The sequence below is a fragment of the Carettochelys insculpta genome, chromosome 3, assembly GCF_033958435.1.
Source record: "Carettochelys insculpta isolate YL-2023 chromosome 3, ASM3395843v1, whole genome shotgun sequence".
NCBI lineage: Eukaryota > Metazoa > Chordata > Testudines > Carettochelyidae > Carettochelys > Carettochelys insculpta.
Window position 1 is genome coordinate 196083046 of NC_134139.1, and position 21428 is coordinate 196104473.

General features: G+C 51.8%; 1 protein-coding gene across 1 annotated transcript in view; it reads left to right on the top strand.

Annotated features, from left to right (window-relative positions):
- The window catches only part of LOC142010739 (adhesion G protein-coupled receptor F5-like), a 63938-nt gene extending 56942 nt beyond the window's left edge, over positions 1 to 6996 (top strand). Inside the window, exons 16-17 of the mRNA XM_074989152.1 lie at positions 5314 to 6344; positions 6430 to 6996. Of these exons, the coding sequence (XP_074845253.1) occupies positions 5314 to 6344; positions 6430 to 6996 (1598 nt within the window). The remainder of the gene's footprint in view (positions 1 to 5313; positions 6345 to 6429) is intronic.
- The last annotated feature ends 14432 nt before the right edge of the window (positions 6997 to 21428 follow it).

Here is a 21428-nt window from a genome sequence, read left to right on the forward strand (position 1 = left end):
AATTTGTGAACTGGAGTTCAGACTCAAATTTGACACGTTAACACTTGGTATGAACAAAGATAACGAATACCTCACCATTAAAAGGACTTCTTCCCTTCCTTTGATGTTCCTAATTATCTCAGGCAAGACACTTAACATCTCCCACCCCTCATCCCTCTCCTTCACTCCTATGTACTTGATTTGTTAGATTTTATTGCACTTTTTTTTTTGGTCTTGTGTACTCATAGATGCCAGTCTGTACGAGAAATGCCATTGAGCTGATGAAGTGGGTCTGTCCCACAAAAGCTCATTACTGAATGAACCATTTTGTTCGTCTTTCGAGTGCTACATTACTGCTGTTTTATTTTACCAAAACAGAGTAATCAAAACAAATCATGATTTGTTTATTCCTCAAAAGGACAAAGCATTTAGCAATACCAGAAAAGTCTTAGACACAGACCTCCTCTCCTCTGCTCTCTATCTCGAGCTTGGGAGGTACAGTTTATTTCCATCCCATCCCATCCCATTATTCTGCCCTCAGGACAGCCCACTGTCTGAGACCCTTCTACTCCCCCGCCAGCCTCTGCCACTCACTCTCTCCCATCCTCACTCATTTTCACTGGACTGAGGCAGCGGCTGGGGTATAGAGGAAGCTGTATGAATCTGGCTGGGGGAGTGGGATCTGGGTGGGGCAGAAATGAGGGGCATAAGAGAGGGCTCCAGGCAAGAGAAAGTTGGGGTGTGGAGGGGGGGGCTCTGTCTTGGGGTGTAGGCCCTGGGGTGGGCCCAGGAGGGTTTAGGGTAAAAGAAAGGGTTCCAGGCTGGGGCAGGGAAATGGGGCCTGTGGGACAGGGCATGGGCTCTGGTTGCGGGGCGGGGGGGGTGAGAACCCCAGATGAGGGTGTGAGAGGGGATTCCTGGTTTCAGTGGGGGCTGGGGTACATGTGGGTGCTGGGGGTACAGTTCCCAAGTAACACTAAGGCTCCCAGGAAGTGTACCATAGGTTCCTGTGGCCACTGGGTGCAGGAGTGATCAGGGGGGCTCTGCACACTCCTTTTGCGCTTGCAGGTGCTGCCTCTTCAGCTCCTCAGTTCCTGGACAATGACAGCTGCAGAACCGGCAGCTGGAGCAGGGGCAGCGCATAGACCCAGGCAAGGGCTATTCCCCTGTCAACTGCACTTCTGTTGTTTCCTCCTGGAGTCCCAGCTGTGTCATGGTTTTAGTTTCTGTGGGCCTCTCCCTCAATCCCCACCTGGGAGTTTACTCCTGACATCCAGGCAGGTGAGGCTCAAACATAACATGAGGGGCATTGGCTATTATTAAAAATACTGCACGTAACAGCCTGCTTCTCCACAACTGTGTCTAACGTTATTGGTCCACAGCACTGCATTTACTGGTGAGGGGAGTGCGGGTCCAGGGTTTTTGGTTCATTTCAAGGGGTTTCTTGGATGGAAGTCTTCAGTGCTCTTCCGCATGCTGCTTGTAGGTCAGGACAAGAAACACACAGAGATCTTTGAATCTGTCACCTTGCAAAGGTAGGCTTTTACGTAAGCTGACAACTCAGCAGTTTGCAGCAAGGTCTATGATAAGCCAGACAAATATAACCAGCAAACCTCTTCAAAGCCTGAGATTCATCCATAATCGGATCATGTGTGTGCAGCCTTGCCTTCTCACACCCGTTTTTACCTCTTCCGCCCACAGCCTGACCCTGATCTGCTACATCTACACGTGAACGCTACATCGAAATAGCTTATTTCGATGTAGTGACATCGAAACAGGCTAGTTCGATGAATAACATCTACACGTCCTCCAGGGCTGGCAATGTCGACGTTCAACATCGACGTTGCGCAGCACCACATCGAAATAGGCCCTGCGAGGGAACGTCTACACGCCACAGTAGCACACATCGAAATAAGGGTGCCAGGCACAGCTGCAGACAGGGTCACAGGGCGGACTGAACAGCAAGCCGCTCCCTTAAAGGGCCCCTCCCAGACACAGTTGCACTAAACAACACAAGATACACAGAGCCGACAACTGATTGCAGACCCTGTGCATGCAGCATGGATCCCCAGCTGCAGCAGCAGCAGCCAGAAGCCCTGGGCTAAGGGCTGCTGCACACGGTGACCATAGAGCCCCGCAGGGGCTGGAGAGAGAGCGTCTCTCAACCCCTCAGCTGATGGCCGCCATGGAGGACCCCGCAATTTCGATGTTGTGGGACGCGCAACGACTACATGGTCCCTACTTCGACGTTGAACGTCGAAGTAGGGCGCTATTCCTATCCCCTCATGGGGTTAGCGGCTTCGACGTCTCGCCGCTTAACGTCGATGTTAACATCAAAATAGCGCCCAACACGTGTAGCCGTGACGGGCGCTATTTCGAAGTTAGTGCCGCTACTTCGAAGTAGCGTGCACGTGTAGACATGGCTATCCTGAGCAAGGGAAGGGCCACAAGAGTTATTCCATTGTTTGCTAGAGACTTGGTATCACCCCACTACCCTCTCACAATGGCTTATTAAACTGAGACCACATTGGATGCTTTCCAGCGTGGGGGGTTAATGGTGAATGCTAGTGTACATAATAGCAGGTATGAAGTGTTTGGGCTCATACCATTATACTTGCCTGCTGGATTGTGGGAGGGGGAGTGGCGTTTGCCCAGGTGGTTTCTTCAAGGGACGGGCTGTAAAATAAGCTTTTGGCTCTAGAAGAGGTTTAAAATGAGATGGAGTCTCAAGATGGGATCAGGGCTTCAGTTCAGATTCAACAGTACAGAAATCTCAAAAGATTCTGCCCCCTGCAAAATAAGCTGGACAAGTGGCTCCTTCTGAGGTTTGGCTCTGATTTGGACTGCAAACAATACGATGCAGGCTGTAGCGAGGTGCTGTGGCCTCCTCCTGACTCAGAGGCAGAGGAGGCCGCTCAGAGACCCTCATGGGCGGGCTCAGAGCCAGAACACCTGGGCCCCGCCCCTCAGAGGGTGGTGCCTAGAGCCAGAAGGACCGGGGCGGGGCTCGAGGCCCATTAAAGGCCGGGCCTCCAAGCAAGGTGGAGGGTCCTGACCAGGCTCCTGGGCACCAGGAGCAAGGGACCCACCGCCAACCAGCCCACCGGCAAGAGTTGCCCCCAGCTACCCAGACCAGCCTGGGCAGCCACAGAGATGCCTGCCATTGGGCTACTACCCCAACTTCCTGGATCTACCGGGGCACTTGCATCGGTGGAGGGCCCCCTCCCCCGAGGCCCTGCCAGGACCAGAGAGGCTGCCCAGGGCTAGTTACCCTGAGCCCACGGTGGTGTGTTGCAGTCTGGATTCCCACTGCCAAGCTCAGGGTGTGAACAGCCACTAAGGCCCCGGGCTGGGTCGCAGTGGAGTGGGAGGGCCTGCAACCCCCCTACCCCGCCTCCCTGGAGGGGTGACCCCCCCTTGCCTCTCTGAAGCCACCCCCATCTAGGGGATAGCGATGGGTCTGCTGCCCCACCCTGAACTAAGGGCTGGGTTTCCAAACCATTTGTGTGACTGCTGCTCTGCCCTGAACTAAGGGCTGAGGCCCCCAAAACATTGCTTGGCCACTGCCCCACCCCGGACTGAGGACTGGGCTCCTAAACTGCCTGCTTTCCTGCAACCCTGCCCTGAACCAAGAGCTGAGCTTCCGAAAGGGTTTGTGTGACTGCTGTCCAGCCCTGGATTGCGGGGGGTGGGCTCCCAAGCTGTTTGCTCCCCTCCAGACGTCCCTTAAAGGGGACAAGGCCCAGGGTCAGCCAGACACAGAGGAACAAGCTGTGTTGGCCCATGCTGCTTAGAGGGGGCGTTGCCGTGAGCCAAGGTCATTACATGTGGTGGAGAATGTGCGCATTCGATCCCAACCCCTGACGCAAGGGATGAAGAGTGTGCCTCAGTAGTTCCCCCCCCCACAAATATACATATATATATATATATATATATATATATATATATATATGTATGTGTATAGCTACACGCTGATTTTCTTTTTCATCCTACATGATGGAGATCGAGAAGCTGCTGAAGTACCTAGTGGACAGCCAGCAGAAGCAGCAAACTGCCCAGCCACAGCAGCAGCAGCTGCTCCAGCAGCTGGGAGCACAGCAGACGCAGTGGCTGAAGGAATTGACATCCCAGAACCAAGAATATCAGAGACAATGTCTGCAACAGCTGGCAGCGCTGGTGCCACTCCTGGCAGAGGTGCAGCCGGGAGCCCCAACAGGGGTCCATGTGGCGATGCTGCTGGTGTGACTTACAAAGATGGGGCCAGCAGATGACCCTGAGGCCTTCCTGATAACTTTTGAACGGGTGGCACTGGTTGCCCGCTGGCCCCAGGACCAGTGGGCCATGCTTCTGGCCCCTTACTTGACTGGAGTGGCCCAGAGGTGCTATCAGGGCTTGTCTGCTGAGGACGCATGGGATTATGACCATGTGAAGATGGCCATCCTAGATGCCCCGAGACCTTCCACCAGCGGTTCCAGACCCTAACCTATCCCCCAGGGGCCTGTGCACAGTGCATGGCGCAAGAACTGAGGGACTCATGCCAGCAGTGGTTGCAACCGGAATTGAGGACTGCCACAGAGCTCACAGAGCAAGTCATCCTCAAACAGTTCCTCCACATCCTCCTGCCAAGAGGGTGGGCTTGGGTTCTGCGCCACCAACCTGCCACCATCCAGACAGCCGTCACGCTCATGAGGCCTTCATGGAAGACTTCCTCACTGCCGAGGAGCCAGGAACACGTACAACCCAGGCCCAGTTGCCATGCCCCACCCGCCTTGGGCCCAAGAAAAGAGAAGACCCTTGTCCTGAATCCCCCCGGGCTTCTACGGGAACCAACCAGCTCCCATTGGGGTCCACACCTGAAACAAGGGCTGAGGACCCCACGGGGGGGACTTATGGGGGCTGCCTGTAACCTCTCACCAGTTCCAGAGGGACACCAGGCCTGGGTAGGCCACCATGGGCCCGGCCCCTGCTTCACCTGTGGGCAGTGGGGGCACCTCCAGAGGGACTGCCTGGAACAGCTTTGCAGCTTTGGCCAAGTGTGGGCGGCTAAAAGGAGAGCCCAGCCCCCCCACCAGCACCCACAATCACCATCCCAGTGGTTGGTGGGATGGAGGCCATGCTGGCCTTAGTGGACTCGGGATGTGGCCAGAACCTGGTCCGCCAATGATCTGGGCTGAAGTCTGACCCCACATTGGGCACCATCCATGGGGATGTGTGACCCTATCCGAGTGTGCGGGTGCCCATGACTGTTGCCAGGGTGACCCACCAGATGGTTAGCCTAGCCCCTTGACTGGCCTATCCTGTGGTGCTGGGTCGGGACTGGCCAGACTTCACCAGGGTCCTTTGCCCAGTCCCCTGGACTCAAGCAGGGAGTGACCCCAGTCCTGGAGGGGGATACCCCAGATGCCCAACCCGAGGAAGAGCCGGTGCTAGGCCCAGAAGCATTTGCTGAGGAATCAGCCAAGATCCCGGGGAGGACCAACCACGATGCCAGTGGGACCTCCAACTTCTGCCAAGACCAAAGGGAGGACCCCACACTAAGCCAGACATACGGCCAGGTTGCCACCATGGACGGAACAGTGACAGACACCCACCTGGTGGCCCAGTGTCTCCACTTTCAGCTGCACCAGGAAAGTCTGTACCGGGTCGACCAGGATCCCCGCACCAGGGAGCAACAGACGCAGCTGCTTGTACCTGAGTGCTACCATCGGGCCATAATGAGGCTGGCACATGATATTCCCACCGCCAGCCACATGGGCCAGGAGAAGACGCTAGCCCAGATACTCTTCCATTCTTTTTGGCCAGGGGTTCACCAGGAGGTTAAAAATTACTGCAACTCCTGTCCCACGTGCCAGCTCGCTGACCCACCACGGGTCCCTAAGGCTCCCTTTATTTCGATGCCAGTCATGGGGATCCCTTTTGAGCGAGGTGCCATAGATCTGGTGGGCCTGCTCCCGAAGAGCCTTGAGGGGTACCAATTTGTGCTGGTCCTTGTGAACTACGCAACGTGCTTCCCAGAGGCTATCCCGCTGTGCAGTAGCACAGCCTGCACCATTGTGGGTGAACTGATGAAAGTTTTTGCCAGGGTGGGCCTGCCCCAGGAACTCTTCACGGACCAGAGAACCAATTTTACATCCCACCTGATGAGACACGTCTGCGTGCTCACAGGCATTAAGCAGCTACATACCTCCGTGTACCACCCCCAGACGGACGGCCTGGTGACGTGCTTTAATCGCACCCTAAAAGACATGATGTGCAAATTTCCCCCACAGGACCTGCGCTGCTGGGACCAGTTGCTACCTCCCTTGCTCTTGGCCATCCGGGAAGTTCCCCAGTCCCGCCACGTGCTTCTCCCACTTCGAGCTACTGTATGGACGCTGCCCACGGGGAGTACTCATCCTCATGAGGGAAGCCTGGGAACTCTTCCCCCTCTAAGCCTCTTCCTCCTCTAAGGAGCTCCTGGAGTATGTCTTCCAGCTCCAGGAGCGCCTGGAACAGGTGGGGGCCCTCGCCAAGGAGAACCTGAAGGCAGCGCAAGAGGCCCAACCCCAAACATACAACTGGAAGGCACAGAACCACAGCTTCGAGATGCGTGACCGGGTTCTGGTCCTCCTGCCCTCCAGTGAATCCAAGCTACTGGCTCAGTGGCAGGGACCGTACGAGGTCGTCCGAGCTGTGGGGCCAGTTACCTATGAGATCCATCAACCCGACCGGTGGAAGAAAACCCAGCGATACCATGTCAACCTCTTGAAGCCATGGCGGGACCGAGAGAACTTCCTGATAAACCCCTGCCCCCCTGAACCTGAACTAGGACCACAGGTGCCGAGAGACGAGGACCCAGCAGAACCGTCTATTGGATCAACTCTCACTGAAGAACAACGTAAGCAGGCCCAGTGCCTCCTTCAGGCCTTTCGGGACAATTTCACCACCCTTCCTGGACACATCTCTCTGGTCAGTCATGTCATCCTCACGGAGCCAGGGAAGGTCATTCGCGAGGCCACCTGCCCGCTGCCCTTCTGAATGCAGGAGATCATGGAGGAAGAGGTACAGGTGATGTTGGTTCGAGGGGTCATTGAACCATCCCAAAGTGAGTGGCATAGACCAGTGGTGTTAGTGCCCAAACCCAATGGCTCCCAGTGGTTCTGCATTGATTTTAGGTAAATAAACGCCATCTTGAAGTTTGATGCATACCCAATGCCCCATGTTGATGAACTATTAGGACACCTGGGGAAGGCCCAATGTTTGAGCACCCTCGATCTTAGCAAAGGGTATTGGCAGATTCCCCTAGCGCATTTCTCCAAGGAGAAGACTGCCTTTGCTACTCCCTCAGGTCTGTATCAATTTACCTAGATGCCCTTTGGCCTCCATGATGCTCCTGCAACCTTTCAGTGACTAGTGGACCAGGTCCTCCAGCCCCACTGGGACAATGCGGTGGCATACCTTGATGACATCATGGTGTATAGCTGCCACTGGGAATCACACCTGGACCGGGTTGCTGTGGTCCTCCAGTCTCTACGAGCAGCTGGCCTAACAATGAACCTAAAGAAATGCTGCACTGGGTGGCAAGAGACAACATATTTCAGCTACACCATAGGAGGAGGACGTGTAAAGCCCATTAAGGACAAAGTGCAAGCACTGGCCACCTGTCCTCCACCCACCACCAAGCAACAGGTACACCAGTTTTTGGGACTAGCAGGCTACTATCGGTGCTTTATCCTCCAGTTCACCTCAATTACTGTCCACCTGACGGAGCTATTGACCAAGAATAAGCCTCAAAAGGTGGTATGGACTCCGGCTATGGAGAAGGCATTCCGGACCTTAAAATCTTGCCTGACCCAAAAACCGGTCCTCTACAGCCCTGACTTTGCCTGCCAGTTCATCCTTCAAACAGATGCCTCTGGGGTGGGCCTAGGGGCCGTCCTGTCCCAGGAGGTTGACGGAGAGGATCACCCAGTGGTCTACATCAGCCGGAAACTCTTCCAGCAGGAGAAACACTACGCAATGATAGAGAAAGGGGCACTCGCTGTAAAATGGGCCTGCGATGTCCTCAGGTACTATCTTTTGGGGGGCCCCCTTCACTCTAGTCACCAACCATGCCCCATCACAGAGGCTGTCCAGGATGAAGGACAACAATGCCAGGATTATAAACTGGTATTTGGCACTGCAGTCATATGCCTACAATGTGCGTCATCGAACAGGTAAGGACCATGCCAATGCTGACTTCCTATCCCACCTGGGGGAGATGAAGGAGTCCATCCCCACAGCGTGGGAAACAGACTTGGGGGTGGAGAGGTGTAGCGAGGTGCTGGGGCCTCCCCTGGACTCAGGTGGAGAAGACCCCTCAGAGACCCTGGTGGGCGGACCCAGAGCCAGAACACCTGGGCCCCACCCATCTGAGGGTGGCACCTAGCGCCAGAAGGACCATTAAAGGACAGGCCTCCAAGCAGGGTGGAGGGCCCTGACAAGGCTCCTGGGTGCCAGGAGTGGGGGACCCACTGCTGACCAGCCCGCTGGCAAGAGTTATCCCCCAGCTACCCAGACCAGCCTGGGCAGCTACAGATACACCTGCCATTGGGCTACTACCCCGACTTCCTGGATCTACTGGGGCCCTCACATCGGTGGAGGGCCCCTTCCCCCAAGGCTCTGCCAGGACCAGGGAGGCTGCCTGGGGTTATTTACCCTGGGGCTCCAGAAGAACAAGGTCCCAGAGTCCTGCCTTATGCCCACAGCACTGAGGCCTCTGATCGTCTGGAGCCCACAGTCCTGCCACCGGTGGACTATCCAAACAACATAGAGATGTCCAACTGGCCAGAGCCATGAGGCGGTCTACCCAGATGAAACCTACCAGCCTGGACCGGCCGCTCAAGCCAACTGGGACCGCACGCCAATGGAGATCAAGGTAGGAAGTGGCCCCAGGAACGCCCCCCCCGAGCCCATGGTGGTGTGTTGTGGTCTGGATCCTAACTGCCAAGCTCAGGGTGTGAGTGACCACTAGGGCCCCAGGCTGGGTCGCCGTGGAGTGGGAGGGCCTGCGACCCTCTACACTGCCTTCCTGGAGGGGCGACCCCCTCACCTCTCCAAAGCCACCCCGGTCTAGGGGATAGCAATGGGTCTGCTGCCCTGTTAGCTGATGGCTGGGTAATGCATGGTGTGTGTGTTATCACATCTCAGTCTTTAACTGCTAGGACTGCTTGTTCCTTCACAGCGGGCAGCCAAAACTGACTGACAGATGCCCCAGAGAGCCACCCGAGACTTTAACAGCTAGAACAGACTGTCCCTTTGCAGCGGGCAGCCAGGGAGGCTGACAGGAGCCCCCAAGAGTCTGTCCTGTGGAGGCGACATGACTCAATGCTCAGCTCTTACTGCACTTCACCACCGACCAAGCTGAATATAGCCAAATCGGCTAAGGTTCTTTGTTTGTGTTTGGCCGAGTTACAGCAACTAGAAGGACTCAGGCTGAAGCTTAAACAAGGTTACTATTTATTACAAAGCAGAAATGAAAATCTTAATGGTTACAGAATTATATAAAGTCTTAATGGTTACAGTTGCAGTAGAAGTTAGATAAAATCTTAATGGTTACACTGTTATTCCTCTATTTACTTAACTACCAGTAGGATGATGCAAATGACATGTCAATCAGAAGAGTTACCCATCTGAGGACCAGACACCTGAGCCTAAACAGATCGTACTACTAAATGTGCACAAAAAACATTGCAGGTATAATTCTCACCCCTGCGTCCTTCGACTCCGGCGTAGCCAACATTGTTCACTGAATCCCTTGGGAAGAACAAATACGAGGAGAGTGTCCCCTCCATCCTCGGAAGGCAAAGACCTTACCTGACCGGCAGATGTAGGTAATTGGATCTCAGTTAGAGTAGGCTGCCAGGCCCCTCTTTATACCCCCTTGGGGCACGTATAGTCTTCCTTATCTATAAGGTACCAATTATACTGATTCATCTTTGTGACGCCGCGCTTACAAGGCAGTTACACTTGTAAGACAGAGATAACTAGATTGATAGAAATGGGGCAAACTTTCACACAGGCAGCAAAATTCCCCTCCCGGGACAAAAGTGTGGGTGGATCAATTATCAATACCAGCCAAGGGCAGCTTGAAGCCCCAAGGCCATCGGCTAGACCGTTAGCCCTCTTATCGGTATTCTCCAGTCCAGGGTCATGCTGACATAGCACATCTGTGTTTGTGAGGCACCAGCAGACAGTGTTTGAGATTAGCGCATCTGTGCTCTCAAAACATTCCAAGGCTGTGCTGTTTCTTTGTGCTGTGTGCTCTGAGGCACCGAAGAGGGGCAAGATGGAGTAAAGCAGGGGGATTCTGTCTGGCCACATGCCCCACCTTGAACTAAGGGCTGGGCTTCCAAAACGTTTGCGTGACTGCTGCCCCTCCCTGAACTGAGGGCTTGGGTCCCCAAACCGTTGTTTGGCCGCTGCCCCACCGTGGACTAAGGGCTGGGCTCCTAAACTGACTGCTTACCTGCAACCCTGCCCTGAACCAAGGGCTGAACTTCCAAAATCGTTTGTGTGACTGCTGCTCAGACCTGGACTCGGGGCGCCCAGGCTCCCAAACTGTTTGCTCGCCTCTAGACGTCCCTTAAAGGGGACAAGGCCCAGGGTTGGCTGGACACAGAGTGACAAGCTGTGTTGGCCTGCACTGCCTAGAGGGAGCGCTGCTGTGGGCCAAGATCATTACACAGGCTGTCTAAGGTAATACCAGTGCTTCATAAAAGGAAGTTTGGATGTAGGATTCTGATTGTTTCACGTCTACTCACCCCGCCTCCCCACAGCCCCATACAGAAAAGTAGGCAAGAGGCAGAGGTTAGGGCCATAATCTGTTAATTTCCCCTCACTGTATATTGCAGTGCTGAAATACATGCTAGTAACAGCCAGACAGACGACTCTGTTAACTTATGTGACCTTCATATTTTAGCTCTGGCTTTCTACTGCCATCTACTGGGAAAATAAAATAGAATACAGGGAAGAAATTAAAAGTGCTGAATATTGCTTAAGCTACATGTACAATACAACCTGGATGACGCTCTGAAATCCATCCACTTGTAGCTGATTTAGCAGTGCTAGTGAAGACCTGTCAAATCGACTGCAGAGCGCTCTCCCATTGAACCTGCTATTCCATCCCAATGAGAAGAGTAAGGGAAGTTGAAGGAAGATTTCTCCCGTTGACACCCCATGGTACAGAGATTGCAGTAACTCAGTTTAAGGTACGTCAATGCCAGCTACGTTATCCATGTCACTAGAGCTGCATTGCTTACATTGACTCTCTGCAGTAATGTAGCTGTAGCCTTAAGTTTTTAAATGGGAGCTTAGCTCTTTGGATCACATCATGTCCCAGTGGTGGGTGATGAACACTTGCAAATTCAGCCCCTGTGGGGACTGACAAAACAGCCTTGTGCTTCTGGGAGCTGGCAGATGTTGAACCAGCAAAGGCTCCAGCCAGCCCCCAGCCTCTGTTGCTTCCTGGAACCCCAGGAATGCATGTTCACATAGATATGTGAATAACGCACATCTAGGATTTCCCTTTAACATTCACTTGTTCATTTCAACTCACCTTAATCCAATAAACATGTAAATCAAAAATCTGGGTAAACTGTGTAAATCTGGGTTTTATCGCAGTGGTTTTTAACCTGGGGTTCACACACGCCCTGGAGGTGTGTGATGCCCTTCCTGGGGGTGCAAAAGATGTCAGATTTTTTTTGAAGATAAATCATCAAAAACACAAATTAAGCACACACGTAAGTACAACTACTGTTTCATCAAACCTATGTATTTATTAACATTATAAATTTTTTAAAGATTACTGTAACATACAAAAAAAATGCAGTGCACTGCCACGTTGCAGGGTATTTCTTAACATGTGCACAGATGATGATGTGGTAGCACAGTGACTTTGTTTTAATTCAGTTTGCTGCTAACTGTTAGCACATTGATTACAGTTTACTTCCACTGCAAAACTCCACAACATTTCAGTAACCCTTGCCCTGTTAAAGAAATGCAAATGGAACAACGACTGTGTTCATTACCGTTTCACTTGTACAACAGAGAAGGATGGAACTCAATGACCACAGTTGTGTACTGTGCAGCTCATTATTTTCAAATGCCCGTTTCAAACCATTGAATCTCTCTGAACATTTCAACAAACAGAATGGTAATGCAGCTGCTGGACATGACCCTTGACGCCCTGAAGTCTAAGAGTGCACAATTTGATCATAGCGGAACCAAGAGAACATTTAGGTTTGTATCACTTGAGAAGCCCTTGTTACAAGCATCCTATCGAGTTGCATATTTGTGTGCCATGGAAAAGAAGCTTCATACAACAGCTGAGGAATTAGTGAAACCTTGTGCACTGGAAATGGCAAAAATTGCATTGGGACCAGATGCACAAAAGAAGCGCCAGCAGGTTCCCTTGTCAAATGACGTGATCCATTCTAGAATTCATGAGATGAGCCTGGAGATGTTGCAGCAAGTGATAGAAGATATCATAGTGGGTATGATATCCACCAGGATATCCAAGTGGGTATCCAGCTTGACAAGTCAACCGACATTGACAGCTGCAGTCAGTTGTTGGTGTTTCTGCAGTACATAAAGGAGAAAGAAATCTTAGAAGAATTCTTGTTCTGTGAACCATTGCAATTAACTACGAAAGGAACTGATGTGTTCAATCTTGTCACGGACTTCTTTTTGAAGCACAAGATAATGATTGACATGTGTGGATCTAAGTGCACCAATGGTTTTAATGTAACATGTTTTGAACCAGGATGGCAATTTTCTAGCTCATTATAGGGGCTCTTTTACATACGTTGCTTTATCTAATTCTTGACCTCCCCCCCTCCACTGCCCCTCTGCTCTCTGATTTGCTTACCTTGATAAGAATTCTTCTGATTTGTCAGCTTTGATTACTATTTTTGGCTCTCTGTGCCTTAAATATTGAGTCTGTTCTGGTATGGCTGTGATCTGAAGAAGTGGGTCTGTCCCACGAAAGCTCATCACCTAATAAATTATTTTGTTAGTCTTTAAAGTGCTATTGCACTGCTTTTTTGTTTTGATGGCTTTACAACTGCAGCTGACCCATCTGCTTTCCCTTCTGAGTGCAGAGTGCTAAATGTACTTAACAATGACCCAGACGCAACTCACTTCTATGCCCCTCTGGGGTCTCTTAAAGATGTATCACTCCATTAGGTACAGGGGTTTCACATGCATGTCCAGGAATGTGGCGTTTTGCATCTGAAGAGTCTGCAGCTGCTGCTCATCATTGCAAATCTGCATCCCAATGCAAACCGATCAGTCAGTGCTCATGTCTCTGGCCCGGCACCAGTGCTCGAATGTCTGCAGATCTGCAAATACCACCAACAAGATGTAGTTGTTTTTCCATTATGTCCCTCAGTAAACTGTCCTCAAAGACAGCCTCATATCCTTAGTTGTGGTTCTTCCTGAGGGCCTGGAAATACAGGAGAATCATGTGTCCTGTCTTTGGGACAATCAGGAGAACAGTGCAGATCTCTATGGAGTCCGGGCTTCTGTCGGAGATGACAGAAAAGTACCAGGCAGGTTTATGGGTGTTTTTAACTAATGGCATGAAAATTATGAGCTACGAATGGTACTGTGGATGGAGAAAGCAACATACTGGGAACTTGACCCTCAGCTCACAGAGATCCCTGAATAAGTCATTAATATATCATAAAACATTGTGAAAATGTCCCAAAGGGGAATTACAGCAGCTGGTGAAGCATGTCCCAGTGGGATATGCACCTGCAGTGCACCACACGTGACGTCGGAGGTGGGGAACACTTTTGAGATTGGGGGCCAATGACCCACAGATAAATCAGTCAGGTCTCATGCAAGAGAGAAGAAAAAAAAACAGCACCCAAACTGGTATGGCCCCCAACTGATAAGCAAATAAAGAAACTCTCGCCTCACTTGTATAACTCGGGGTGCTAGGGTTCTCACATTCACTCCCCATGGTGGGGCACTGAAGTTCAGATCTTTCTCCCCAGGGCTGGATTAACTCTTCTGGGGATCCCAGCTCAGTAGATTTTGTGTCACAGCCCTTGGACCCTTCTAGCCTCAGAACACAAATCTGAGCTCTCGGAATAGGTGCAGAAGAGTGAAGTTCCCCTCAGTGCTACAGACACAAAGATCACGGCTCCTCCCTGTTGCTGTCCAATTTCCCCAATCTCCACTCAAATAAATGGACATCATGAAAACTGCTCCCAGGCTCTGGCTGCAGAGAAAGCAGGAGGGGAAAGCCAGACATGCACTGGTGTAATTCTTAGACAGTCTTTTTCTTTTCCTTTCATACCTTTCTGTCCTCCCCACCCCACTGCCCTGTGTCCTGCAGCCTCCAGGTTTGCCAGTCTCAATATTACAGCACTAACCTTAGCTTGATCTTCCTGCAGCCAGGTTCTTTGACCCCTATGCCAGAACCATGCATCCTGCATTGATGGGAAACTGCCCCTGCGTCCACTTTAGCATTGGCATCACAATCATACTACTGTGCCTCAAACCTCCCTCCCCACAGCAGGGTGAGTTCAGAGCCCAAGCACATCTCCCCCAGGGCAGGGACAGTGGGAACTAGGGGATGGGGATGAGTTTGCCAGGGCTTTCATCTCCTACTGCACCCCAAGAGTCACAAGACCTGGCTCTAAGACCCAAACAAGTGGGCAACCCTAGGCCAATTGAGGGCTCAAAAATCTAAAGCCATGGCTTTGCTGGCACAGCTACTGACCTCTGCCACTGGCAAAACTGGCAGGTTGAGCAGAGCCCATGACTGACCTTATCAGCGTGGGCCCTTATCCTGTTGCACGACAAGGTAAATGTCTGCAGCTGCAGTACTGCCTGCCACCTATGCCTCACTCATAGCCTTTTACCTTTTGGTACTGATGCCTCTCCATCACTGGCCAGGCTGTATCTGTCAAACATGACAGCTCCGCGCCCTCCCTATACAGTGAGGAGGAAGTGGTGTCTCTGTGAAACATTGTCTTGCCTAGGCATCACTCCCCTACCAAAGGAATGGACCAGCTACAATCAGTGATGCCTCAGTGGCTCCCAGCCTGGCCCTTCAGGGATCCCTGGGTACCTCTCAGAACTTACCAGCACAACAATAATGTCAACATGATGCTCAGCCCTTTTCAAGGCACAGTCCAAATTCATCTCTGGATGTTTCTGAGCATCAAACAGAGTGAGACGAGCTCCTCAGTGATGATGTCTCCTATGATTCATCACACACTCAATTGCAGCTCTCCTCCTTTGCAGTTACACTGTTGTTACCACCTCCATGTACAAGCGATGACTTCAGAATATTACAATATCTCTTTAGAAGGGTGGTCGACATGCTGGAGACTCCACTAACATCATAGTCTGGTACCAAACATAAACTCATGAGCATACCCTATGCTGTCAGCAAAATTGGCATTACCCTCATGTGGCAAACACCAGCCACCTTTTGCCAGTGGTCATCAAGGCAGACAGAATACACGTCTCTTTGCAGGGTGTGGAGTTCCTCTTTACATACACCCCTACTAATTCCCTCATGGCTGCTGCTGCCAACCAGAGGGATAAACAGATTCTAACTAAATCCGCTTCTCCCGTTAGGGAGTGGTAGCGACTTGATAGCTGGGGTAGAAAGGCCTTCCCCTCTGCTTTCCTCCAGCTATGTATATCAATCTATGCATCATTGCTGGCAAAATACATGCACACATTTGAACAACAGCCTACCTTTATTGAATCCACTCTAGATAATAAAAGAGAGCAATTTACAGCTAATACTAATGGTGGCTCATTCATAGCGAGGACAGCCCTATAGTCTCCTTTGAGTCTGCTTGTACCACCACATGTTCCCAAGCAGTGGAAGTAGTTATGAAGAGAGCCTCATGGCACCACGTTTCTGATTTTCCAAAGGTGGATCAGACTAGACTGGAAGACTCCCATTTCGAATGTCCAAAACTCCTGTGGAGTCCACAGACACTTCCTTGCACTCCCTGAAAAACTCCAAAACTATCCTTTACCTGCTGGGCATTCAGGTCCCTGTGTAAGACAGAAACAAAATAAGAATAACATCCTGTTTATACCTTACATATGAGCTGCATCTACACTAGCCAACTATTTCTAAGTAGCCAGCTCAACTTTGAAATAGCGCACATTGCGTCTACATGTGCTGTGCACTACTTCAAAGTTGAAATCGACAGTAGGCAGTGAGATGTCAAAATCGCTATCCCCATCAGAAAATGCGAATAGCACCCTACTTTGACATCTAACGTCAAAGTAGGGTGTGTGTAGATGATCCGTGTCCCGCTACTTCAAATAGCAGGGTCCTCCATGGGGGCAATCAGCTGAGGGGTTGAGATGTGCTGTGCAGCCCCTGTGGGGCTCTGTGGTCGCTGCATGCAGCAGCCCTTAAAGCACCACAGACCCGGATATCCTGTTGCAGGAAGCTGAGAGCATGCAGGCAGCAGCAGCCTTATGTGTTCGCCCTGCACACCCTCCAGAGGCCCCAGTTTGACCACCTAGCACCCCTGGCAGCTAGCCAGCCCCCTGAGAGCCCCCAGGGCACCCCCCCAAGGGCACCCAGGGCTGCCAGGTGTCCAGCCGGGGGAGAAGAGGTGGTGGGGCCCCTCCTGGATGGATGCTGAGCTCTGAGACCTGCTGGGGCTCTGGGCTGAGAAGGAGGTGCTACAGGTAATGGGGAACAAGTGGCAGAATGCAGAAGCGTTCGCCCAGCTGGCTGAGGGCCTGGCCGCCCGGGGTCACCCTGCCCACACTCCTGACCACATCAAGAGTAAAGTCAAGGAGCTGTGGCAGGGTTACACCCAGGCCTGGGACATGACCAACTGAGCTAGGGGCTGCCCCCAGAGCTTGCCCCTATTACAGGGAGCTCAGCTGTATGAGCCTGTGGAGCAGCAGGGCATTCAGAGCACGGACCACCTGCAGGGGGAGGACATGGGCACCCGTGAGAGTGTCCAGGGTGTGCCTGCCCCCCACAACCCCCTGGGTTTCCCCTCCCCTAGTCCCCTCTTTCCCTCTTCCCCCTCCCCTGTCCCCTTCCCCGGGTTTCCCCTCCCTAGTCCCCTCTTCCCCCTCCCCTGTCCCCCTCCCCAGGCTCCCCCCTGGGCTCCCCCTCCCCTTCCCAGGCACCCATTCCCCAGGCCCCTTCCCTGACTCCCCAGTTCCCAGTGAGTCCCCAGCTGGGCCTCCTTACCTCCATGACAACAGCTCCAACTGTGGCCTTGCCCACACCAAATTAGTGTCCAACAGATTCCAGACAGCAATGGTGAACCTTTTCTCCATGGTGAGGGCGCACTGCATGCGGGTGTCATGGTGCATCAGGGCGGGGGTGAGCCACTGGCACAGCTCCAGGAATGTCTGCCAGCACATCCTAAAATTCCAGAGCCAGTGGTCATTGTCCCACCCCTCCAGAACCAGGAGCTCCCACCAGTCTGTGGTGGTGGGGTATCTCCATAGCTGGCGGAGCACCCAGCCGGGGGAGGGAGGGGGACTAGGAGGACCCCATGGTCTGGGGCAGCCCCTTCATCCCCCGAGGAGGGCTCGCTTTCCAGGAAGTGCTGGGCGGCCTACTGTGCAGAAAGAAGCAGGGCGGCTCCACCTTGGTGACAGTCCTGAGGGCTTCTGGCTGCTGCTGCTGCTGAGGGTCCAAGGCTGCATGCACAGGGTGTGTGACTCTGGTGTCAGCTCTGCTGACCTCATGCTGTGCAGGCCAAGTACGTTTGGGAGGGGTCCTTTAAGGGAGCGGCTTGCTGTTGCCCCGGACGGGCTAATCTGCCCTGTGACCCCATCCGCAGGCTTTCCTGGCCCCTTATTTCGAAAGGGGCAGCTTTTGCGTGTAGACTCTCTCCTGAGCGGCTCCTTTTGATGCTGCACATCGCTACATTGACATTGAATGTCGATGGCACCAGCCTCGGAGGATGTGTGGACACTACGCATTGAAGAGGCTTATTTTGATGTCACTACTTCGAAATAAGCTACTTCAACATAGCATTCTAGTATAGATGTAGCCAAAGGTGACATTAGATAATGCAGCTGCTGCTGTTCCAGCTGAAAGCTCTGCAACTTCTAAACCATCTAAAAACATCAATGTAGATGCTAACAGGGAATCCCCCCTCACCTAAAAGAGGCTGATTCCACAATTTCAAGCCTGTTTTTCTCCCTGTGAGGGTTCCAGTCAAGAGCTTGCTGGAGCCACCATCACCTGATACGCCCCAGACGTTGCAAGTACTGGCTTCCGTGTCCAAGTGGATGGGCAAGCCTAAGACTAATGTATCTCAAAAACCTAAAACCATCACATCACTGGCACAAACATCATGCCCTGCTATTGGCAAAATAGCTGGCCCAACAAATCTGCATGCTTGACCCCATCAGCATGTGTGCCTATCCTGCCACTTGGCAGGATAAAGGGTCCACAGCTGCAGTACTACAACTGGCTGATGACTCAGCCTTCAAGATGTGTATTTCCATATGGCCATCCAGTCCGTATACAGGAAATACCTCAGATTTATGGTGGGTGAACAACATTTCCAGTACATGGCACTTTCCTTTGGCCTCTCCACTTCACACAGGGTATTCTCCAAAGTACTAGCAATAGTGGCAGCTCATCTGCCCAAGCAGAAAGTATGTATCTCCTCATATCAGGACAACTACCTGATAAGAGGGGACTCCCTGCAAAACACACAGATTGTAAAGAAATAAAGCAGACATAGCAAAGAAAAGTAAAAGTTTCCTACATACACATGTCACACCATCCTTTGAACCACTAGCCACTACACCACCACAGTACCTATCTGTGAAGGTGGATCTCTCAGTAGCAGTGTGGAACAAACAAAACTTCACTCTGGGTTTGGTTAGAAACTGTCAGAGACTCTTTATTAGAATATAGAGGCAGCTGCAGGGGAGAGCACCAACTAATAGAGTTTCCCCTACCCAGTTAGAGGTGTCTCCCCAAATACAAGTTTGGGCAGGTAAATATACCTTTAAAAGAAAAGAAAACAACAGTTTCATGACTTAGTAACAAATAAGTTTCAAAGCTTATTCTCCTAATTAATGGGAGTTTTGTACTGCCTGGGTCTGGCTTATCTCAAAGGTGCTTGACGTTATCAGTATACTAGAAGCTGCTGCGTCTCATCTCTTGCATACCTTCAGCATAACACCTATCATTCCTTTCAGGCCAGGCTACAGCTTGACCAAACTTTTGCTAGGCCTCTGGTCTTTTGCTTCCACAGCAGTAACATCAGCAAGCAGGGTACCAGAAATTGCAGCCCTCATAGTGGACCCTGCTTTAACCATTCTCACTGGAGACAAAGTGGTATTCAGGCCTCATGCAAAGTTTCTCCCAAGAGTTTTATTACTTACCCTTGATGCAAGGTGGGCAGTTCCATTCTACCTTGCAAGACTTAGAGCAATCAGAAAATTGGACAAACTCTTTGTGGCGTAGTCGGGGCCTCATGCAGGAACGCCTGTTTCAATACTTTGGCTATGCAGGTGGATTGCAGGCTACATACACTGTGCATGCCAACCCAGAGGCAAACAGCTGCCACGGACACACCTGGGGTTTCTCTCCAAAGTTATGTCTGATTTTCAAGTAAACTAACCTATATACTTTGCTACTTATTTTCCTAAGCCTCACTCTTCTCCCACAGAGGCTGTATTTCACACACTCTATGTTAAAAGTGCACTTCCTTTTTACCTCAATAAAACCAAACTAAACAGGTAAATCTGACAAGCTCTTCCCAGCACAGTAGGGGCCCCCACAGTGCCTATCCAAGTGGACTGCAGATTCCATTTGCGCTGCATACAAACTTGGAGGCAAGCAGCTGCCACAGATTATTAGAGCCCACTCGACATTAATGATGGCTGCAACAGCTGCCTTCCTTGGTAATGTCCCTCTGGTAAACATCTGTAGAGCGGCCACTTGGTCCTCACACCATATGTTTGCAAAGGATTATGTGCTGCAGAAAGAGCCGATACCTGCCACTGCCTTGGCACATGCCATTTTACACCATTCCACTTAAAGACTCCAGTACCCACCTCCAGCCAATGGGTACTACTATGGTGTCACCTACGTGGAGCAACCACAGGGAGCACTCAAAGGAGAAGGAGAAGTTACTCACCCTGGCACAGTAAGGATAGTTGTCCAAGATGTGTCCCCGCAGGTGCTCCATGACCCTCCTTTCCTCCTCTCTACGTGGAGTCCCTAAGAACTTCAGTTAGAAAAGGAACTAAGGAGGGCTGTGCCACACGCTCTTTCCCCAGAGCAGTGATGTCATCAGCTGGCTCCTGCACATGCATGGCACATGGGGCAGTGTGGACTGCCCTGCAAAGCTTTCTGATCTGCAGCACAGGGATTTGCTGACAGCTACGTGGAGCACCCACAGGGACTCATCTCGGAGAACTATTGTTACTGCACCAAGGTAAGTAACTTCTTCTCTTCCACCAGCCCTAGATGGGAGAGAAGCATTGTCCTCACAAGCACTCCCTACCTCTGACCAGGCACTTTCAAGCAGTGAGGGTGAAGGGGGTTCTGTCTGTCCTGAGGGGCTTGTTCGTGACTCAGGAGCTCAGAAAGGACAGAAACAGTCCAGACACTGAATAATGTCCCTGTCTAGACAGATAAAGACACCTGGTGACAGCCCACTTGGCAAGCTCCATGATCAATAACTCAAGATACCCCAACCCCCAGAATAGTAATGGATCCCCAATGACGGCTGAGGCTTGGGGGATCCATTGCTATTCTGTTGGGACAGAAGGAGCTGAGGGACCAGCTATAGCTCCTCTTCCACCATGTCTCCAGCAGAGGGACCTGGGGGAGAAAGACTCCTGGCCCAGTGGCAATTGGAAGCTGACAGGAGAAGGCTGATGGGGCTCTCTCTCCTTCCCTCCCATTAGAACTCAGCACTAGGGAACTTGGCAGCTTAGCTGTGACCATCCATCAGTGACCAGCCAAGCACATTGACTGGCTGGCCGTAGTAGTAGGCATCCTTCAGTCTGCATAGACTATGGATCGTGCCCTTTAAAGTTTCAATTGAGGACTTCATTTACAGCGTCTGTTGTGACTATAAAGACCCACACGAGAGTGACAGTCCTTGCTGCATCTCTTGCAGATGTAGTGGGTGTCTGGCAAGTCCTTATTGTGCTTTCTGTGCACTCGCTTCTCCTCTGCTAGCTGTCTGATCTTCAACTCGCCCTTCTGAAGGCGCTTGTGTAACCCATGCCTCCATCTGCTGCGGTCGTCTGCTAGTTCTTCCCAGTTGTCCAGCTCAATGTCTACCTCTCTGAGGTCTCTCTTGCAGACATCTTTGCAACGCAACTGGGGGCGTCCGGGAGGTCTTTTGCCAGAGGCTAGCTCACCATACAGGATGTCTTTTGGAATCCTTCCATCATTCATCCTGTGGACGTAGCCAAGCCAGCGGAGTCGACGC